Consider the following 24,846-nt stretch of genomic DNA (forward strand, 5'->3'; position numbering starts at 1 on the left):
ACCTAGATTATTTTGATATCCTTAAAAATATTATATTATAAATATTAATCATAAAAGAATTATAATACAAAAAACCCTCAATTTCTTTTAAGGTCTTATGTATTAGTCAGAAAGCAGTTATCGAGTACTTCCTCTACCTAAATGTTAAAGCCAAGTTATTATATTAAGTCCATTTAAATGTAGGGAATAAATCAGAATTGAAAGAAAATGACTTACTCTCTCAAATACTCTTTGATGATGTAATATTCAGTGAAAAGCCAAATATTTTATGTGATGTTACCTTTATATTAAAATGTTCTAATTTTGAGTAGCATGAATCTTAAAGTAGACTAAATGTTTGGGGTAAGCTATAATGCAGAAATGATTCACATTATGGTGAAATATTTTACGTTCTCCCAAAAGTTATGGCTTCCATTTGTAATGATGTGGAACAGGCAATTTGCTTAGATCATTCAAATATACAATCATGTTTTAAATAAAACTGTTTGAAGGCTTTACTTTTCCTCTTAACTTCATATGTTGATACAAATTAAAAATTATGAGTATCCAAAACTAGGCACACAAGCAAGCTGGAACTAAGGACATCATAACAGAACTTCAGAGTTTAAATTTCAAAACAGAGTAGAAATTCTTGATGGAAAGGGATAGCAAATCAAACTTTAGGACATGAAATATCTTTGAGAGTTCAGTTCTTACCCATACCAGAAAGTCAGGAATCAATCATCCAGCCCAAACGTTAAAAAAATAAAATAAAACCAGAATTGAAACATACTTAAATATTTATCAAAGCTGAATTTTCATCGGTAGCAATAATATTCTGTGTGTCTTCGTTTTTGCCCAGATGAATAACTAGGAAATTTTCTTTTCCAAGTATGATTTGACTATAACATAAATACATGGATAAAATATGTTTTTGTTTCACATTAATTCTCCCAGGCTGCATCTACTATAGTTAGGTCAAATGTTAAAGGTTAAGAACTCATGTTTCAAAGAAAAGATTCTGGTTTTTTTGCCTATCATGGTTCCATTTTTCTTCACAAAAAATAAAGTATGGTAGGAAATAAATGCAATGCCTAGGACAGTTATAATATAGGAGAATAAGCAAGAGTCTGGTTTGAAAGATAATGACTACTTAATAATCATGTAAAATGGATCAGTCATTTCCACATTTTGACCCTTCATTTTCATATCTATAAAAATAAAAGAAAAACAATAGTATTCCTAAATGGGATTTTTAAAGGAATTTAGATGAAATATGTCAAATTTTTTGGAACATCAAATTAAATTTAAAACTCTAATAATGAATAGTCATGACATCAGTTTAACAAACTATGTGTAAGATGAATCCATAGAACAAAAAGACCACACCACAATAATATCTTTTCCATTCATATTCTCATTCTCTCCCCCAACAACTTGAATGGATTGTTAAAATTATTACAAAGCAAAGATATTTGGTAGAGTAATGTCAGTAGCAAGCTTCTCACTTAATAAATTTTTAACGAACTGTGTGTTTTTATTTTTTTCAGGACCAATTGCTGTTATTCTTGTTTTATGTGTACTTGGAACACTAATAGGTGATTAGCAACATTACATATTATATAACACATGTTGATAACCAAAAAAATCTCAAATTGTCTCAGTGTCTTGAAATTACAGAGAAAATAGTGCTTGATCATTGCATACCAGTAATCATCCTATCATATAAAGGACAAGCATCATTACCATTAGAAGTTCTTCATCATTCACATCTAGACATTTCATTTAACTGGTAACACTTCAGCTTTGCAGAAGTGTCTCCCTAAATTCTTACTGAACAATCACATATACCTCTATTGTTTCAAATAGATCTCTTGAGTAGAGGATTTCCCAACTGATACTTCAATTTATACTCCAGCTTCTTTTCAGGTCCCTAGTCTCACAATAACCTGATATGTATCTCCACTGTGCTACATAATTTTTTAAAAAGGAACTGAGGCTGAAAAGGGAAAAGGAGATACAGTGAAGGACAAAGTCTTGACAACACTTGAAAGATATCAAGAGAATCAGAGAAAAACATCGGAAGGCATTGGAAACACCAGTGTCTGTTAGGAGATACAAGTTGAGTCTTACATAAGAAGATGCAACATAATTAACTTGGCGTAATCCGAAATGTTTTTGTTCTTCTGGCGTGAGGTAATCATTAATTCCAGTATTGTCTAGATTGTGACTATCCCCTAAATTTACATTTGGGAGTCTCCCATCAAAATTAAAGGAAAGTTAACATTAGCATTTTATCTTTTTTTGTTGTTTGATTTATTTTATTTTATTTTTTGAATTCAGGAGTACACACAGCGTATTCATTACATAGACATACTGTGTAGTGGTGGGGATTGGGTCTCAGGTGGCTCATTCCCCAGATAGTGAACATTGTGCCCCGTAGGTAATTTCTGAACCCTAGCTTCCTTCTTTCCTCCCCCCTTATTAGTGTTCCCTGTGTCTATTATTAATTCCATTCTTAACATTAGCATTTTAAACTAACCAGTTCAAAATCCCAGTTCATCATATCCACTTCTATCCCCCAGAGCTGACGTTAGCAACTCCTTATGTGCATTTTTCTTTGTCAATTACTTTTAGAATCTGAGAATTGTGTTTTACTTCAGTCTTCAACTAAAACAATCCGGCTGTTACAAACCATAGATTTTATCTCTTTAACACTGGTCATGGTATCCAGCCTTATGAGATATGAAGACATAAAAAGCTCACAAATATGAAATCTAAGCCTAGATGAACCCATCATCTAGGCTAGCTTGGGCAAGAAACTTAACCAAAGTTGAAAAAATAATAGGTTTTGAGTGACTATTAGGATTTTTGCAACGATCAAATGAAAAAGTTATGAAAAAGCACTTTGCAAACTGCAAAGCACTATGCATATTCAAAGTATAATTTAGATGTGGTTTATGGCAATGATTTTATTATTTGTATGGCCTTTGCTACCAAGCTAATATAGCTTTTATTTCCTATCCCAATAACCTTCATAATCTCCCAATTAGTCATTGCAGTACTGTCACTCTCTGATTCCAGTTCATTCTACAGATATTTTCCCGTACCTCTGATCATGCCAAATGATCCTGGTTCAGGGTCAAACTTTCTTAAAGTTTCCAAAGTTTCAATGAGATTTAATACATAATCCATAGTCTGACATTAGAGACCTTCACCATATGATCTTGACATGACTATTTGTGCCTATATTTCTCATTAATTACTCAGAACCATATGGTCAAAACAGAACGCTTTACCTACTGGGTTCACAATATCCCTTCTTTTTTAATTCCTACCCTCTTTTCAGATAAACCATATCATACTTTATCACAAAGACATCTGGGATACTTCCACCCACATATGAATTTATCCTTTTCTGAAATCCAACATCACATTATACCCCTCTCATAAAACATCTATGCTCTACCAGGTATTTCATTTCTGGGATTTTACCAAACACTTTGCAGGAACATATCCTTCTTCAAACCATGGGCTAGATGTCAATCATTTTTAAACTCCTCTTCAGTAACTAGTATCATGACCTGCACTTAATGTCTTAAAACATTTGCTAAAAAATAACAGTCTCACCAAGTGAGGTGTTTTTTTTAAAAAACATCCTGTTCCAGAGTGAGTTTCTAACAATGGTCCTTAATCCAAATCTGAGTCAGACTGACCCAGGAAACTTTTCCAAACACGCACAGTTAGACTATAACCTGAGCATATTGAAGCAGTATCTGGAAAGGTGATCTTTTAAGAAAAGCTCTCCAAACAATTCTCATGCATAACTCCAGTTGAAACCCCTGTTGTAAATGGCCCACTATATATATCTCTCTCTGGCAATCAGTGATATACTTTCAACAGATTTTTTCTCTTGATTACAGAAAAGGTCAAGGTTTTCTATTTCATAGAATGGAGATGACACTGAGAATTGTGTTTTACTTCAGTCTTCAACTAATACAATTCAACTGTTATAAACCATAGATTTTATCTCTTTAACACTGGCCATAGTATCCAGTCTTATGTGATATGAAGACATGAAAAGCTCACAAATATGAAATCCAAGGTTTCACATCCTGAACCCATTTAGAGATATGCAAACTATTCTTCAATATAAGCAAAGGTAAATCCTTTTAAGCATGAATAAAAAATATTTGGTGATGAATATAGTAAGATTCTTGAAGTCACAAATATAGAAATAAATAAAATATTTTATACAGTAACTTGGTGATCTAAAAGAAAACCATGAATGAGGGAAAGAGGTCAAGCTTTGTCTTTTTTTCTTTTGGAAACCTTAATATAGTTCTCATGTGTATTATAATATAAATACACTGTATTTTTCCAGACTATTTTTCAAAGTTTCAAACTTTAAGATAGCTAAATTAGGACACCATTAGATGATAACAAAATTGACAATAACATGCAATGCGGAGGTGCTTCAGCGTTGAGTGACAATATCTTTTTGACATAAGTGTCAGTTTCTCAATGTGGTATTAAGAACTCTTCTTTCATCAGGAGACTGTTCTGTGGCTTAAAGTATCTTTATAAGAAATCATTCTTAAATGTTTTGAATACAACAGAAACAGAAAGATTTTCATTTTACAGACAAAAACAAAGACCCCATGGAGATGCTAACAGGAACTTGAATCAAACTCATCAGCAGTAATGCAAGTATTATCTTAATTTTTTCAGAAAATAAAATGCTGTTGAAAATTTCCTCTTTGTTATTGCTCTAAAACAGAAATCAGTCTCCTATATTCAGAAAAGAGATTCAATTTGCATGTGATTTAGAAGTTTTTGTCTACTAAACAAATATGGGAATGCAACATATTTTAATTAAATGAATGAGAAAAAACACATGGTTTCTATAGGGAGAAAGTAGAAACTTGAGACAAATGAGTGATCTGCAAGCTAGTTTAGCTTTGGTCAACCTTATGCAAACTAAACTCTGAGTCTCTCTTCTTGGAACATAGAATTCCACCCCTCTGATCTTCTCATGCTTTCAGAAGGAACTAGATTTTCTGAATTTTTTTTTAAAGAATAGTAAATCCTGATTTAGTAACAAACACCACAGGCTCAACTAATGGCTAATAAAACCACTATTACCAATATTTGTAGTAATTGCCGAAGATTTTCTAGATAGAATCATTTGTAATGTTATTACTTATTATGTATTACATCCCTCTTTCTCTCTCAAAGGCAAAATCTCTTTTGCTTTTTTAATCATCTATGTCTCAATCCCACAGGTAAAGAGATATGAATTGAATTATGACTTGAGCTCTTTAGCTACATTATGGAAATGAAGAGTTGTTGTGACAAACTGGTCTATTTATTATGTTGATGTTTCTAGACATTTAGTTGATGTCTTCTTTCTTAATGTATTTTAAAAGGTAATAGCAAAAATTTTTGAGAATACATAATTGCATAAAAAAGAAGTAAAAAGTAGGTTGCATCTTATCTAGAGATAACTTTTCTGATGGTTCAACTGTCTTTTCCACTTACATATTTTAAGAAAGTATTCTTGATATAGTATATACTAAGCTAAACTGTCCAATATGGTATTCATTAGCCACATGCAGCCACTGACTACTCAAAATGTAAAACACATACTGCATTTCAAAGATTCAGTATAAAAAAAGAAAAGTATTTCAATAATTTAGATATTATCATGTTGAAATAATACTTCAGATATATCAAGTAAAGCATATTATTAAAATTAATTTCACTTGATTCTGTATACTTTTTTCTAGGCTACTAGAAAATATGTCACATTATATTTATATACTTCATAGAATTATAAAGTTCTCTGAAATTTCTGTCATTTTATTAAAAATGTATTCTCAAATAATTAAGCATTTCCAGAAAACAGTGTTATAAACAGACATAAAATTATTTCTGATGAATATTCTACAATTTAATTTGTGTATTTATGTCATTCTACCATGAATGAGTTGAAATTTTTTAAATTCTTAAAAGTAAAACTACCAGATAAAAACCATAGGGGCATTTTTAAGGATATTAATACATGTAACCAAATTAGTTTCCAAAACTTTGTATCCATTTATAATCCCTTACAAATATAAAAATGCCTACCTCGATTCAACCTGAGGAGCACTGAGTAATACATTTTAAAATATTTGCCAGTTTGGTTTAAAAAGTTATTTGATTTAAATTATTTATATTAGTTTAAAGGTTACATGCTATGTATACAAACTATATGTTTTAAATTCTCTTTTGCTTTTTGTTGATTGCCAGCAAAAGTTCGTTTTTAAAATATTTATTCACCTTTTTTGGTAAATTGCTGAAGTCTTTGCCTCTTTGTAATTAGGTATGGGCATTTTCTTATTATTGTGCTAGAGCTCTTTATGTATATTTAAGAAAAATTTCACTTTACTATATGTTTCAATTTATTTTCTGGTAGTTTTTTTTTTTTTTTTTTTTTTTTTGAGTTGGAGTTTCACTCGGTCGCCCAGACTGGAGTGCAGTGGCCGCTTCCGGCCACCGCAGCCTCGACCTGCTGGGCTCCGGTGATCCTTCCGCCTCAGCTTTCCAAGTAGCCGGAATTACAGGCATACGCTACCATACCCGGCTGATTTTTTTTTGATTTATTGTAGAGATGAGGTCTCGCTGCCCAGGCGGGTCTCGAACCCACGGGCTCAGGCAATCCACTCACCTCAGCCTCCCAAAGGCGCGGGATTACAGGCTGAGCCACCGAGCCCGGCTTCTGGTAGTTTTTTATTGCATTATATTTTTCCTACAAAACTTTATGTATTTAAACCTAAGGAGTTCACCAAATGGCCAAAAACCATGAAAGGTGTTCAATCTGGTTAGTCATCAGGAATATGCAAAGTGAGTTCTGCATAATAAGATACCTACAAGAATGGCTAAAATTTTTTAACAGGATCAAAATATTGAGAAGGATATGAAGCAACTGAAACTCTCACATGGTGCTGGTAGCAAGGTAAACTGACAATAGCACTTTGGGCAAATGTTGGTCAAAATCTACTATAGCTGTGCATATGCACACCCATGACCCACTTCTAGGTATATACCCAAATGGATTAAATTTCACCACATACAACCAAAAGACATGCATAAATATGTTCACACAGCACTAATCACTACCAAAACTGAAAAAAATGTTCATTTATTGTTGAATGAATATATTGTAGCTTATTCACACAGCAGAAAATACTAACGCAGTTGAAATGAACAAGTCACATGTAACAGCATGAAGAACTTAATGTGACCAAATATCGATACAAGAGGACTTACTGTGCAATTCTATTTATATAAAATTCAATGGGAAACACTAAAATATGGTGGGTAGAAGTCAAGAGAGTGATAATTTGGGAGAGGGTGGATAATGACTGGGACAGGGAAGAGAATGGCCTCCAAGCGCTGGCAAAGCTCTGTTCCTTATCTGGACGCTTCTCATATGGTGTTTTCAACCTGTAAAAATCCATTATGCTATATATTTATGATATGTTCACTTTGCTGTATTACATTGTAATTGACTTACAAGTTTATTTTTTAAATGGACCCTTTGGCTGATAGCATCTTGTCTTGAACTTGATGGAGCATACATTGAGAAATAAAGGTTATGTGTTTTATTATAAAAAACAGAAAAATAAAATGGACCCTTAAGTTACATTTCCTATTATGTTTAGAAGGTCCTTTAAACTTAGAGATTAATTCATAGTCTTCTATTTTCTGTTCTTTTCTTTCTGTTCTTCCCACTTATGTGGAAATTATTTTGGTCAATTGTGTGAGTTCTCAGAATGAGTTGCTGTTGAATGTAGGGTTCAGGGAGCTAGGAATTTTAATACTAAATTTTATCTACTGGCCAAATTAAAAACTAGTATTTTCAGATAACTTGAATTTTTTTTTTCTGTGATAGAGTTAACCCTAATTCAGCAATAGTGACACTGGAGGTTAAAAATGATTTATTGTATAAAAGTGGATTTATAACCCAAATATTTCTGACAGACATTTATAAAAACTCAACTCCAACCAATTGCCCTAATTCCAGGGCTTGCTAGAATAGTGTGACCTGTTCTCAATAACCTTTTCTCCATAACATCAATTTTCACCATTTCTATGATTTAGGATATCGTTCATTCTGGTTTCTTTTCTCTTTCACTAGGCTGTGTGGAAAAAAAAATCTTTTTTTCAATTTATTTATTTATTTATTTTTTTAGTTGGAGTCTCACTCTGACCCCAGACTGGAGTGCAGTGGCACACTTCCAGGCACTGCAGCCTTGCCCTGATGGGCTCCAGCGATCCTTCCGCCTCAGCCTTCCAAGTAGCTGGAACTACCCTGGTGGGTCTCCAATCCGTGAGCTCAGGCAATCCATCACTTGGCCTCCCAAAGTGATGAGATTACAGGCTGAGTCACCGAGTCTGACCCCCCAAAATATTTTCTACTGTTTATGCTATTCTTTACTATTTTCTTCTTTGAATAACTGTTTACTTTTTTAAAAAATTCTCAATGTTTTGTTGTGCAAATTATAATACTGTTGCAAAAAAAATTTATCCTAGTAACAAATATTTATACTTTTTCATAAATATCCATGTTTATTTCATCATTTCACCTCATGAAAACTACAAATAATTACAGAATTAACTTTACAAAAATCATTAATTCATTCTAGTGACAATGATGGCATCATTTTACTCTTTGTTACTAACAGATGCAGGAGTTGGTAATTGATGAACATGGTGGATGAGATCAAGGGAGGGGCCAATATGCCCATGATCTTCAAAGTCTGCAAGTTTGGGATTATAATGATACCTAGGGCTTATGTTCAAGGGGTATAAATCAATAGAACCAAGGTAAATATAAAAATATGAAGATGTCTATTTATCCATTCATTGATAATTAGACTCTAGTCAGTCTCTTGTGTGTCCTCCTTCTATCCCAGCTTCCAAGACCCTCCCCAGAACTCTCTAGGACAACCCATAATCCAGCAATTGAAAGGCTGACCCTAGCAAAGTAAAGGACTCCCCAAACCAATTCCTGCTGTACAGCTCCCATTTTTTTGATGGTTGATAAACATTTTTAATATTACCCTTGGTAACCTCACAATGGAATAAAACCTGACAGAGGAAAGATAAATTTTGTGGTGAAATTGATAATTCATTTGTTAGTGGATGTAAGGAAATATGCCCAGTCTCCTCTTCGTAAAATAGTTAACTCTAAAGGCCTCTTCCAGCCCCAGGATTCTAATATTATCTGCCACCAGAATTAGAAATTAATTTATATTCCAAATGTGACTGATGACATTCTAATGGATACAAATGAATTTAAATCGCAAAGTTATTCAAATCAAAATTTACACTATAAATGTATTTGTTGATTTGAATTTAATCATTCTGCTGTTGAGTTGGTAGAAGTTATCAGTGTTTAGACATGGAATAAAACAGAAAGAGTAATTCATTTGTATATAAGAAGATCATAGATACCAGAATGTAAAATCTAAGATGCCTGCAAGTGATAAAAATAAAACCAAGGAAATGACAGTTGAATTAATTACTCACTACCTGAAATTTTGCTACAGAAATAAAAGCTCTAATATTATTCAAGATAATTTCATAATTTCAAAAAGGGCAAGAATGAGGAAATAAATAAGTATTGATGAAAGATTTTACTAGAAAGATAACAGAGCTATTTAAAATGCTCTCTTCTCTAATATGAAAATAACACAGCAAGAAGCTTATACATTAAAGGCACTGCAATCTACACTGTGAGGAACAGTAAGACAAAACAGTCTTTCACCTCAGGGAGTCTACAATTACAATATTCCTCCCTTATCCACAGTTTTGCTTTCCATGGTTTCAGTTACTGGAGATCAACCATGATCTGAAAATAGGTGAATATAGTACAAAGAAATATTTTGAGAGAGAGAAACACACAGACCATATTCACATAGCTTTTATTACATTATATTATTATAACTTCTATTTTATTATTGCTGTGCCTAATTTATAAATTATACTTTATCACGGGTATGTATGCATAGAGAAAAGCAAAGTCTACATAGGGTTCAGTACTATTTGTGGTTTCAAGCATCCACTGGGAGTCTTGGAACATATTCCTCCATAGATAAGAGGGGACTATTGTAATATGAAAGATAAGTCAGAAACAAATAACTTCAATATAAGGCATAATGTGTTAGATATGCTAGTAAGCATTCCTAAGTGGCAACGTAAACATAAAAGACAGAGAAATTAAATGAATTTAGATGTATAAGAAAAACTTTCATACAAAATACCACATTTAAATTGGGCCTGAACAAAATGAACACAAGAGGGTTTTTCTGATAAGGCTAGGTAAATAATGTGGTGATGGAAGAGGACAGACCAACTCTGCAACTGCATAGTAAAATTGGCTAGAGTACTACATCCCCAAATCTGTCCTGCAAATCTCTTTTAGCAAAGAGTCAGTGTGAAATGTTTATATAATTTTCTTAAAAATCTTATTGCAAAAGGAAAAAAGCCTTTTCCCCTGAAATATAGCTGATAGAATAAAAATCATCTAGGGTAGGAAGAAGAATATAAAAACCACGTTAAATAAAATTAAAATACTGCCGTGTACAGATTGAAGTTTTTAGTTAAGTCATATGACCTGGCAAACTTTAACACATAAGTGTGCAATAACAATTTTTCCATAAATTAATTCATAGAATTTCTATTGGATCATAAATAAATGAAGATGTGCAGAAGTTAAAAATTGATTACCCCTTTGGGTACCTAATACATACATAGCTAAATCAGTCTTTCTTGAAGGCAAGAATTATAGATTGTCCTCAAAACTTACCAACTATGTTTGCGCAAAATTATTACCTATACTTTTAGTAGGTGGAAGAAAAACATGGCTATGTCAGTGAATAATATGGAGATTATAAAATATCATTTAAAAAATTTTAAAGTCTCAAGGTTAAGGAACAAGAAAAAGAGGCTGAATCTTGTCTACTGAATATAGGTTTAGGATATTAAGGGTTAATTGCAAACAAATCATGGGTTATTGTTAGAAGAAGATTAGACAGACTAAGTGAGGAAGTTTAAAATAAATGAGAAAAATATAAAAGGCTTCAAATGCTTCTCCTAAATGATTTGGACAACTCACAAGTAAATTCTTAAGCACTGGGCCAAGAATCATTTGGTCATGATGGTGCATAATCCCAGAATGAAAACAGTAAATGCAGTTATCAAATAAGATCTCCAAATAGAGTATAATAGAACATGATAACGTTTGTATGAAATTTCGCGAATAGATGGAATTTTCACTTAATTATAATAAGTATCACTATTTAAAATGACTACATTTGAAAAAATGCAGAATGGTAAAAATTAAACTTTTTCTCTCCCTGTTCAACAGATTTCACAAACTAGGATTTTATGATTGGCAGTTCACTTACTCAACCTTTTCATCAAATCATCATTTTTCTGATAGACAGCAATCTACTTGGTGGCCCATTTACAATCAATCCCACATTACAGCCACAAGGTATTAATGCAGAGCTGTTCCATTAATGCTCCCTGAGTTTTAAATTAAGCTACACATTCAGCTGAAGCAACTTCAAGAAATTGAAACTTTTCAAGGATACCGCCACTGATTGCTTTGTAACCCAGATGAGTCAGTTTCTCAGCACTTTAGCTTTTCAATTGTTAAAATGAGCTTTAAATATCTTTACATTCCTTGAAGAAATGGTGGGATTTATGGGAAGGATTTTTGTGAAGTGGTTTAACGTGTTGAAAAATAAGAACATTTAAACCGATTATTCACACCAAGGTCAAGCAATGTTTCTGCACTCTCTGACAACGTGTTTAAATAAAAATGAGAGATGACTATATTTATTCTATTCTAGATTAGTTCAAGACACCTATTTTAATGTTAACTGGTTGCCTGCTTAATAGCATTACCATATTTTTGTATGCTTCATAGATTCATGAGTTTTTTCCTTAGAGAATTTATTTCAAGTTAATGAGATGAGTTCAACATATTATCAGAATTCTGACACAAGAAAACACCACTACCTAAGTTCCCAACCTGTGAAATTCATTATTACAATTGCCTGAAGTCACCAAGCTAGTAAAACAAAATGTGATTGTAAGCCAGAAATATTGTCAAGCATTTTCCACTTTAATTTTTGACTGATACATTATTTCTAGACTAAAAGAATAATTACTTTATTGGTTTACTATGGTTACATTTATACACAAAATAACACAGCCATCTAAGGAGATTTTCCCCATTTTATAAGGGGACAATTCTAAACTTATTATAGGGTATTTGAAATCTAGCTAGTCTGAATTAAGATGTGCTGTAAACATAAAATATACACCAGATTTCAAAGACTTAGTATAAAAATGTAAAATTTTTTCTTAACAATTTTGAACTGATTGTATCTTAAAATGATAATATAGATATGTAGGATTAAATTAAATATAACATTACATTAATTTCATTGGTTTAACTTTCTAATGTAACTCAAAAATTGTAAATTACATATGTAATTTGCACTATACTTATATTGGACTACGTTAGTCTAGACTGTCAAAAAATATGCTGAGGAAAATCTTTTTTAATAAGAAGAATCAAAAATTCTGAATCAATATATAGAGTAAAAAATGATACATGTGCAGAATTTAGGGCAACTACTAAAAATGAAAGAAATGCAAGCAGAGAGAACAGGAAACAGTCTCTGTTGATCATTACATTGTGCAATAAAATATGACTGTTATATCTTAATCACTCTAATTTAAGAAATGATGATCCACATTGGGAAATGATGTCAGATAAATAAAAATAGATGGGAAAACGTAATAACTATGTTATTACACCACAAATAATCATAGGCTAAATATTAACTTGTATAATAATTCATACCATTTTTAAAAACCTCAATATCAATGCTACTTAAAACAGTAGAAATACTAGAAAAATGCTTAAAGGAGAAAAGGAAAGAGTGTATGTTCCCTCTCTTTAGTCTTTAACAAATCTACTGTGCTAGCAGAACACCATGATTGTGGACCTCTGAACAACTACTTGGTTTGGTAATACTAGAAATAATTTTAGAGCTTTGTTTTATTGTTTGTTTATATGATGTATTTCTTTTTCTTTTCTTTCTGCAAAGGTTGTTGAGGAATGGGATGCTCAGTTTTGTTCTCATGAATAATATGAAATATGAAGTGAAAGGTACCTATAGAAACCTAGAAGAAATTAGTTTATTCTTTAGTCTTTTTGCCTCAGCATAACCATTAGAAAGCCATTCAGATATTCTACTGCAGGAAAAACAGCAGCCTATCTCATCCCCCCTGGGCAAATCTCCATCAGATGCAAGACCAGGACAACTCAACCTTTCAATTCATGGTTTAGCTCCTTGTCAAGGCTGAAGATCAAAGGTCACCCTTTGGCTGGCCAAAATCATAATGTGACCACCCCATCTTTGGTCAAGGAATTTGTGAGTTGCAAATGTCTGAGTTTGTGAATTGCAAATGTCTTAACAAGTCTCTTGCAGGAAACCCCCTACCCAGGGCTGACCTACATGACTTGAATAAGCCCCACCATGGCAGCAATCATGTGACTAACCCACTCATTTGTCTGCTGTCCATCACATGACATCAGTACCTGCGTTTGTCTGCCCCTTTGTGATGACGTGGAAGCAGACCACCACCCAATCACCTAATGATCTTCCCCCATCAAAGGGAATGGTAAAAGGACTGAACCACAAGCAACTAGTAGCCATTGTGTTGCTAGACTCTAGTGTGACCATGTGCTCTTTGAGCTATGGCTGTCGCCATGCTTCCTGGTTTTGGCCCCCTCCCCAACCTTGGGGAGGTAAATCTTCTTTCTTCCTTCTCTTTCTCTCTCGAAGTTACTTTTAAATAAACTTTTCTTTCTTAACCCTTTTGTGTGTCGCAATTCTTTGCATTTACTCGGATCTCTGGGCTTGCCGGCTCCAGTGGTGCTGCGCCCCCCTCTCTCGGCACCTCTCCTCTCCATCCATTTTCCCTCACCCAATCTGAACCCTAACATGAAGATTTTGAAGAAATTTGAGAATCACAACAGCTATAAAACTAGACACCTATAAGTTGGACACAATGAGAAATCAAGTCCACATTCAAAATCTAAGTTACCTGAAATAAGGAAAATCTCTACTTTCATCTCAACGTTGAAGAAAATACACTCATTTCTAAAATTTTATGTAAATACATCAGTAACATTTGGAAAAACAAAATAAAATTCTCTTTCTGAGAATTCATTTACAAAAAAATGCTTCTTAAAGTATATGCAGTTTCAAGAGTAAGAAAAAAAGAAAAGAAAATGTCTTACCTCCCATCTCGATCCCAGTCATACACCTCTATTTTAATTGTTCTGCCCATAGGAAAAACATACACATAAAGTTACTTAGTAAGATTAAAATAATATGATTGAGAATTTTAAAATAATTTGATTTTCTGAGATAAAATAGTGCATCATTGTAGGATTTTTAAAAAATTTTATTTTAAAGATGTGGGGTACGATTCAGGGTTAAGTATACAAACATTGATTATGCAGGTACCCTTGTTGATGATGTATGCCCCTCCTTCCCTAGCAGTTTCCCTCAGCTGCCAATCCCAACCCCCCCCAGCAGTTTCCCACTACTACCAATCTCTATCTTATAGTATTATGATAATTGTTCAAGGTAAGCTTATGAGTGAGAACATATGGTACTCTGTTATTTGTTTCTGTGATATATCACTGAGTATGATAAACTCTAAATCCACCCAAGTTGCTGCAAAGTCTATATGTTTGTCCTTCTTTATGGCTGCAAAATATTCCACTGCGTACATGTACCACATTTTTTTTATCCAGTTCAGCTTCGATGGGCAGCATGGTTGGTTCCATGTTTTTGCCATTGTGAATAGAGCTACAACAAAGACATGTGTGCAGGTATCTTTTTTTGTAAAATGATTTGAGTTCTTCTGGGTATATTCCCAATAGGGGAACTGCTGGGTCATATGGAAGGTTAATTTCTAGTTCTTTCAGAAATAGCCACACTCTCTTCCAAAGAGGTTGCACTTGTTTGCATTCTCACCAGCAGAAGTGTTTCTTTTTCTCTGCATCCTCGCCAGCATCTGTTGTTGTTTGTTTTATTAATGATGGTCATTCTAGTGGGGTTAGGTGGTATCTCAATGTGGTTTTGATTTGCATTTCTCTGATAATGAGTGAAGCTGAGCACTTTTTCATGTGTCTATTGGCTGCCCATGTATCTTCTTTTGAGAAGTGTCTATTCATATCTTCTGCCCACTTTTTAATGGGACTGTTTGGTTTTTTTCTTTTGGCATGTTTGAGTTCCTTGTAGTGCCCAGATGTTAGGCCTTTGTCAGATATACTGTTGACAAATATTTTTTCCCATTCTGTGGGCTGTCTCCCTGCTCTCTTAATGGTTTCTTTTGCTTTGCAGAAACCTGTCAGTTTGATGAGGTCCCACTTATCTATCTTATTTCTTATGGTATGGGCACTTAGGGTTCTGATAAGAAATTGGTTGCCAGTTCCAATTTCCATAAGGGTGTCTCCTGCATTTTCTAAGATTCTTATAGTCTGAGGTTTTAGATTTAGGTCTTTGATCTATTTAGAGTTAATCTTTGTGTATGGTGATAGGTAGGGACCTGTTTCAATATTCTGCATGTGATCAGTCAGTTTTCCCAGCACCATTTACTGAATAGGTTCTCCTCTCGACAGTGGAGAGTTGAGGCTTTGTCAAAGATATGTTGGTTGAGAAATTGAGACTGTTTCCAGAATCTCTATCCTGTTTAGTTGGTCTATATGCCTGTTCTTATACCAATACCAGGCTGTTTTGATTACTGTAACCTTATGGCAAAGTTTGAAGTCTATAAGTGTGATACTTCCTGCTTTGTTTCTTTTGCTAAGGATTGTTTTGGCTATTTGTGGTTTCCATATGAATTTCTGTATTGTCATTTCCAGGTCTGAGAAGAATGATGTTGGTAAATTAATGGGAATTGCACTGAATCTGTAGATTGCCTTTGGTAGGATGGACATTTTAACAATGTTGATTCTTCCTATCCATGAGCATGGAATATTTTTCCATTTGTTTGTGTCTTCTTGGATTTATTTGAGCAATGTTTTGTAGTTCCCATTGTAAATATCTTTGACTTCTCTGGTTAGGAAGATTCCAAGGTATTTCTTTCTTTCTTTCTTTCTTTCTTTCTTTCTTTCTTTCTTTCTTTCTTTCTTTCTTTCTTTCTTTTGTGACTATTGTGAATGGGATTTTGCTTTTTATTTGAGTCTCTACCTGTTTGTTGTTGGTGTATAGGAATGCAACTCTCTTTTGCACTTTGTACCCTGAGACTTTGCCAAAGTCCTTTATCAGTGCAAGCAGGTTTTCAACAGATTCTCCTGGATTTTCAAGGTATAGAATCATGTCATCAGCTAAGAGGGATAACTTGACTTCCTCTTTGCCTATTTGGATACACCTGATTTCCTTTGCTTGTCTAATTGTCCTAGCTAGGACTTCCAAAACAATGTTGAACAAGAGGGATGAAAGTGGGCAGCCTTGTCTTGTTTCGGTTTTCAGGGGAAATGTTTCCAGTTTCTGTCCAATTAGCAATATGTTAGCTATGGGTTTATCCTAGATGGCACTTACAATTTTGAGGTAATTTCCTTCTGTACCTAGTTGTTTGAGGGTTTTTATCAAGAAAGGATGCTGCATTTTACCAAAAGTTTTTTCTACATCTAATGATATAATCATGTGGCTCTTGTTTTTACATTTGTTGATGTATTTAACTAAATTTATGATCTTGTGAATGTTGAACCAGCCCTGCATCCTGGGGATGAAGCCTACTTGGTCATGGTGGATGATTTTTGAGATGTGTTGCTTGTAGGTTTTATAAATTAATTTGAGGTTGATATTGCTAATTTTATTACTATAATTCAATTTACATCTTAAAGTAGGTTTCTAAAATCTTATGGATTCTTCAGAGGGAATAGGGAAAATACATAGGGGAAGTATGTGTAGGTTGATGTAACTCCTCAACAGGGAAGCATGCATGCACATCTGTACTCTTAAAAGCCCCTGTCTTGAATGGATGGCCTCTAAAACAAGCCAGGTTATTGGACCTCTTTCCAGGAGTTTCTAAGTTGGGGCAGAAGAATTTGAATATCTACAAGGTTACCAGGAGATGTTGATGCTACTATAGAAATTACATTGAGAACTACTTTCTTAGAAAAATAATGAGTCTAATTAAAATAAAGCAATGATCTTATTAAATGAATAACTGTCTAATAGCAAGATAAATTTGAAAGTAAACTTAACATACTGGTAATCAACACTTCCTTCTAGGATATGGATTAATTGAATACATGTAACAAGAGAAATTAAATAACAAAGACATTGGGTTTTTACCTTTCATTTGTTTTCCTTTTGGAGTGGGTAGGAGTTTTACATTCTAATCTTATAATAAAGTTTCATAAGAAAGAAAAAACTTTGATATTAAGAAATCTTCAAGTATATTGTGGGAATATTTTCGAGACTATTTATCCAGCTACTTGTAAAACATTAAAGCCTTTCTGTTCTACATCAATAGAACTTAGAAATCAGTAATCATTAGTCATGCCAAATAATATTTTCAAGAGTATGTATGGTTGATAGTGTACATATGTACTCATTCCACTCTAGAAGTATCCTACCATACGAAAACCTTGAAGAAATGAAAATTCTGAAACAACTTTTTATAATAAGTAAAAACTTTACCGAATAGTCAACATATTTTTAGTACTCCTGCATTTTCATTTTTGGAAAATCAGTCCATTTAACTATATGTATAATTTTTTTTTTTTTTTTAGTTGGAGTCTCACTCTGTTACTCAGGCTGGAGGACAGTGGCACACACATGGCCACTGCAGCTTTGACATGCTGGGCTCTGGTGATCCTTCTGCCTCAGCCTTCCAAGTAGCTGGGACTATAGGCATGCTCAGTTAATTTTTTGATTTATTATAGAGATGAGGTCTCACCAAGTTTCCCCGGCTGGTCTCAAACCCCTGAGCTCAGGCAATTCTCTCGCCTTGGCCTCCCAAAGTGCTAGGATTACAGACTTGAGCCACTGTGCCTGGCCATTAACTAAATTTTAATTAGTCAAGTTATCCCTCATCTCCAAATCGTTACATATTTTTTAAAAGTTATTTGAAAAATCTTGAATAAACCATTCATGCTTTTGTAAATACATATTTACATACCTAAAGAGGTCTATTTAATTTTTAAAATATCTGACTTAGGTAATTAGACCTATAGTGAACATTCATAATCTTCAGAAAAGTTGTCACTTATCTTACCTGTCATAATCTCCATTACATAATGCTCTGACTGAGACCTTGAAAGCTTGCCATACAGGATTTAGAGTATTTTTGACAACTTCTGTTTTATGACAAATTGTAAAACTGCAAAAAAAAAAAAATTCAGTTATGTTCATGATTCAATTATTTTCACTGATCTAATCATCATTCCTTTCCTTCTTTTTGTGTAGAATAAATGTTGTTAGTCTCTCTGTTGCTGCTACATCATTTAACAAGAAGAGATTTGTTATTCAAAACCTTTAAGATAGACTCATGATAATATACTTTGCAATAAGTTTGCTAAAAGCAATTACCAAATTTATAAATCCTAAAGCTGTTTTATAAACAATCTCTATAAAAATCATGGTGACATATTGGTGGAATTAAAAATATTCATGGGTCAGTAAAGATATGAAGGTCACCAGTAACCTAGAGAAGAGAAGTTTTGTTAAAGTGTTGGGTATTAAAGCCTTGTTGGAGTGGGTTTTAAGACAGAGAAGAGAAACTGAGGCACAGCGTGTGAACAACATTTTTAAGTCTGGTTGTGAAGAGAAAAAGAGAACTGGCAGCTTAAAGGGAAACATCAATCAAGGAAAATAGTCTTTTTGTTGCGACTTTTAATTGTTTTTTCAAGATGGAAGAAATAACAGCAAGTTTGTATGCCAAAGGAAAAGAACCAACAGAGAAGAAACCACTTATGATGCATGAGAGAAAGGCTGAAGCAAAATCTATTAAGTGGATGAGAGTAGATGGGAATCCAAGGCATCTGTGGAGGAACCTTGAGAGCATAGTCATTCAACAAGAATGTTCAGAAAAGAAGAGTATGTGGGCAGGTGTTGTGATGGGATCATGAGGAAGCCCTCCAATTGCTTTCATTTTCTTATGAAATAGGAAGCATGATCATAAACAAAGAGGGAGGATGAGTCAGAATAGGCTGAAATAGAGCAAAAGTTCTTGGATTAAGGAAAAGGAGTGGGATAACTAGGGAGTCCCCAGGGCCCATTTAAGATTAACATCATGAATTTATAGTAAGACCATTCAGTATATGTTTCTTTCTTTATCTATACTGTTGGCACTATATATCTAAAGATTTCCCAGAGAGAAAGAAGACAGCAATTCACAATAAGGAGTGGAATTCATGGAACCTTACACCTGGTTTTCTGATTCAAATTTCAGTGTGGTTTCTACCAAACCATTCAGTCTTCAGATGTCAATGAATCCCTGGAAATGTTCTTGATTAATGCAAATTTTTGCAGCAGCTTATGAGCTAGAAATGTTCAAAAATATCTTCATTAGAACAATGTCTAAACCTAGCCCTCACCAAAAACTTTACTCATAAAGTGTTCCAGATGCAAGTATCTCTCTAACAGTTATGCAACATGAGAATATTACATAATTACCATTGTGAATATACTGCATCTAATCCCCACACACAAAAAAATGGTCTCCCTTTGATAAGCCTTTGAGAACATGTTCCTCCTTTCATGCAAGAAGAATTTGTTTATTAAGAGATCAGCTAGAAATGCAATACTGTGTAAACATTTCCTTTACAAGATTGTATTACAAGACTTATGGCATTAGTGCCCTCTCCTTCCTGGTAGTATCCTTGCTCATCTAAGGAAACTCGCGTCACTTAATTGACAGAGTTCAGGAGAATGCATCTGTGGTCAAATGTTCTCAGAGTTGACTCAACTGAAGCAATTTAGGAGCCATCTGGGGCAAAGGGCATTAAAAGAAAGAGGGCAGACAGAAGACTCCTGAAGATGTCTAAAGCAAAGGAAGAAAAGCAAAGGGGATAGGAAGGAAGTGGGGTGGGGGGAGACACACAGAGGGAAACAAATGAGAAAAGGCAAAGGCATGGGAAAATTGTTAAGAAAATTTAATAGGAATCAAATTATGAGGGAAGGCATGGTTTGTTTTAGAAACAATGCATTCACTAAGATACATTCATAATGATACAACACATTCTTAAAGATCTACAAAGTGGGTTTATCTTTTGTATCACATTCACCTTTGGTGTGGTGATAGATATAGATAGAGGCTAGAGAGATGATAACCAGATAGATGGAGAGAGAGAGAGAGAGAGAGAGAGAGAGAGAGAGAGAGAGAGAGAGAGAGAGAGAGAGAAAGGAAGAAAGAGGAGACTGGGAGACCAACTGATCATCTCCAAACCAACATGTTCAACAGTTTACTGACTTTTTGGCCTCTTTACTTATGGTTAAATCAAAATTTCTGCTCTATGCTTAGTATCACTAGCTGTAGTAATTAAGTACTTTGACACTTGAAAATTTTCCTCTTAAAAAAGTAACTTATCTTCTTAGTGAGATATTTATGAGTCAAGTGGTCATTTGTCACCCATTAATCACTCTCATTTGTAATGCATTGGATATGATATAGCAAAATCACACTAGTAAGAATTTCAGTGCTGGAGTCACTAATGAAAATGCTGGCGGGAATCCAATGTAGCTTTTTGCAACATTCAGGGGTATTTCTATATAGATATAATGTGTATGTACTATAAGAAAATATAATACCCTGTATTAAGATACTGTAAATGAGGCCGCTTACCAAAAATACCTATTCTAAAGGAAATTACTCAATTATGAACACACATCAAGTTATTTTAAAAATGTGAAAGCAAGAAATAAAGAATGTGCAATCATATAATCATTAAGGTTTTTTTCTAGTTAATATTTCTAGTAGAAATTAATTATCTCTTTCTTATAAAATGAGCCTCAAACACACTAGGTGTTAGGCAATTTAGAAATAGCTCTCTATTCAAATAATGTTAAAAAGAAAGCTAAAATATTTGAAGTTAAAAATAAAGACATAAAAAGTTAGAAGTAAATGCATTTTTATACATTCAAACTCAACAAAACATATCTATACATATATATGTATGTATACATGGATCATATTGGTGAACTAATTTTCCGTGTGCAAATATAATTGGAAAGTTTTCTGAAATAAGGCCATCAAATTTTTTAAATGCTATTTTTAAATGATTTAACACTTTTTGACACTTGTACTTTTTTCTTAATACTTAGATTTTCTTTAATAAGTTAGTATTTTTTTTTTTTTTTGAGTTGGAGTCTCACTCTGTTGCCCAGGCTGGAGTCCAGTGGTACATTTGCGGCCACCCCAACGTCAACCTGCTGAGCTTAGGCGATCCTTCAGCCTCAGTCTTCCAAGTAGCCAGAACTACAGGCATGTGCTGCTAAGCCCAGCTAAAGTTAGTATCATTTTTTCAAGCATAATACATTTTGTAAAAATAGTATCACCAGTAGCATTAAATGTGTGATAAACTGAAATTCTTTAATTGTACAACTAATTTCTATAAAGAAAACTAATGAAAATTAAAAATAGAAAATTCAGGAAGGAAGTAGTTTCTAAGAACACTGTGATTCAATAAATTTTGAATCATCCTTTAGTTTTTCTCTACTTTTGAATTGACTGGCCAATATGATCATTTTCTTCACTGTCCAATATTTTTCATATGAATGATATTTATTTGTGTTCAGATGCAAATGATACTCATATTTTAACCACCAAAATAGAAGGGAGATACAAACAATGCAATAATATGACACCATAACAAAAAAAACCTAACAGTTGCCCAATCGCTGCATCAACAAAAATCTCATAAGTAAATTGTCATTTTAAGTTATACAGTACATTCTCTTTAAGTAGCATTCTATTTTTATGCAACATGTATACTTATTACATAACATTACATGTTGTATAATCTCATTTGTAAGGGCAGTTGTAGTGATATACATTTTTAAAATTATTTTCTCCTCATTTTAAATTTCCAAATAAAGTTTTTCTTTGGCTGATTTTATTAAACATAAATATGAAAAAGTTGAAAACATTAAATCATAATATTAATAGTAATAATAGCTAATGTTTAAGTTCTTATGTATCAAACAAACTTCCAATTTTTATGTGAGTGTAGCAACTCATTTAATCTTTTCAACAAACTTGTAAGGTAGTCATGATTATTGTCCCATTTTACAGATGAAGAAATGGAATCTCACGTAGCTTAAAAACTTGCCCATGGCAACAGCTATTGTAGTAATAGCTATCAAGTAGCAGGGTTAGTATTTAAATCTATACATCAGAAATTAGATATTTTAAACTACTATTTTCATGAGTTTTGATAGTTCAGTATGAATCACAAAAATAAGTGAAATATATGTAATAGTACAGTCATACATTATAAATTATAGTCTATAACCTATGAAGAGTCTTCTATAACTCATATAGTCTATGAACCCATATTCAAAACACAGAACCAGTTTGATCAAGTCTGAAAAAAAATTCAAATTTTTAGAATATAATGAAAATTGTTATTGCAAGTTAGATATATTTTTAAAAACCTGTAGCATAATAAACAACCCATAAAGTCTACATATTTCTACATGAAAATGGTTGAAGTTAAATTCTATTAAAAAAAATATGTGGTTTCAACATTTAGGTTTCCACAAAATATAATTCAATTATTCTATTTAGGCAATGCTATAATTTTATAAAAAAAGGAAATATTTCTGTAAAACTGGAAATCATTTATTTTAAGTATTGAACATATAAAATGTTTATAAAGTTACACATTGTTTTGAGATGCAAAAATTGCATCAAGTTTTAAAGCACCAAAATATTTTACTCCACTTACTAATTTAATAAACTTTTCTGTGAAAAATAATTCAAATATTATTATTACCATATAATCAAAATGCATAAAAGATAAATCTACCTGCCATCTTCATTACTCCGATAAAATACAAGGAAAGGATCTGACTTTCCAAAGAAGTCCTTCTTGTCCAATTTGTTTGCACAAAATTGCATCAAAACAGCATCCTAAAAATGAAAATAATAAAATAGCTCAAAGCCTGGTCTATAAATAACTGGAAACAACAGATTATAAGCAAGACTTGACAAGGAAACAAATTTACTATTTTAATGTAAATGGCCAAGTGTGGGAGAATCTCAGACACATAAAATGGCTTTTCAAAGGACTGTGTGACATTAAAAATTCCATTGGAAATTTTCATTTTAGTTATAAAACTATGGCTTTTAAAAAAACTTTTAACATTTCTTCTATACAAAGTTATATTCATCTAGGTGAATCTAGGTACTCAGTGTTATACTATAGGCTGTCATACATATCTTAAGTTATTCAGTTACACATTTTTAGGAAAGAAATTTATAAAAAAAGTTTCTGTTCACTCAGAAAATATTTACAAAGATTAATAAGCTAAAAAGCTGGTTCTTTAAAAAATAAATAAGATTACCAGACCTCTGGGCAGATTGACAAAGACATAGAAAATCAGAATGAACACAATTAGAAATGTAAAAGCAATTCTATAAAAGCTATGTTACAACTGACCCTAAAGAGACACTAAAGGTAATCAGTGATTATTACAAACACCTGTATGCAAATAGACTAAAAAATCTAGAGGAAATTTAGGAATTCCTAGTATCACATAACCACCAAAGATTGAAACAAGTAGAAATTAAAATTCTAAACAGACCAATAACAGTCCAGAAAATCAAGTCAGTAATAAGAAACCTCCCTGCCAAAAAAAGCCCTGGGCCAGATGGTTTCTTGGCTGAATTCCACGAGACAGACATACAAGGAAGAGGTGATACCAATGCTACTGAAAGTATTCCAGGCAATTGAGAAAGGAGGAATTCTCCCTAGCTCATTTTGTGAGGCCAATATCATCCTGATACCCTAAAATGGCAAAGACTAAACAAGGAATGAAAACCACAGGCCAATTTCTCCAATGAACGTATATGCAAATATTTTCAATTAGATTCTAGCAAATCACATCCAACAGCACATTTCAAGAGTCATCCATCACTACCAAGTTGGCTTCATTCCTGGGATACAAGGCTATATAAATCAATAAACGTAATCCATCACATAAACTGGTATAAAACAAGAACCACATGATAAAGTTGTTAGATGCAGAAAAAGCTTTCAACGAAATATAACATCCCTTCTTGATAAAAAACACTCTACTATCTAGGCATCAAAGGATTATTCCTCAAAATAATACCTATCTGTGACAAACCTGCAGCAAACATCATGCTTACTAGGTTGAAGCTGAAAGCATTCTCCTAATAACTGGACTAAGACAAGGATGCCCACTCTCACACCTCCTATTAAAAATAGTGCTGAAAGTCCTAGCCAGTGTAATCAAGAAGAAAAAATAAATTAGGGGTATCCATAGGAAAAGAGGAGGTTAAATTATCCCTTTTTGTAAATAATGTGATATATAATATGACAATATGATATGATATGATAACATTCTATACTTAGAAAACCCTAGACAGTCTACCAAAAACCTCCTCTTACCACTGATAAATGACTTCAGTAAAGTAACAGGATACAAAATAACATGCAAAAAACAGTTATATTTCTAAACACCAACAATAAGCAGGCTGAGAACAAAATAAAAATTACACCCCGATCACAATAGCCTAAAA

At 33.0% G+C, this 24,846-nt stretch overlaps 1 protein-coding gene across 1 annotated transcript in view; it reads right to left on the minus strand.

The window, feature by feature from the left end:
- Positions 1-24,846, minus strand: part of CPNE8 (copine 8) — a 208,391-nt gene that overhangs the window by 79,115 nt on the left and 104,430 nt on the right. Inside the window, exons 8-10 of the mRNA XM_008061880.2 lie at positions 23,108-23,211; positions 18,355-18,459; positions 14,357-14,398 (exon numbers count right to left, since the gene is read on the minus strand). Of these exons, the coding sequence (XP_008060071.1) occupies positions 14,357-14,398; positions 18,355-18,459; positions 23,108-23,211 (251 nt within the window). The remainder of the gene's footprint in view (positions 1-14,356; positions 14,399-18,354; positions 18,460-23,107; positions 23,212-24,846) is intronic.

The sequence above is a fragment of the Carlito syrichta genome, unplaced genomic scaffold, assembly GCF_000164805.1.
Source record: "Carlito syrichta isolate Samal-C Ts95f unplaced genomic scaffold, Tarsius_syrichta-2.0.1 Scaffold305634, whole genome shotgun sequence".
Taxonomy (NCBI): Eukaryota; Metazoa; Chordata; class Mammalia; order Primates; family Tarsiidae; genus Carlito; species Carlito syrichta.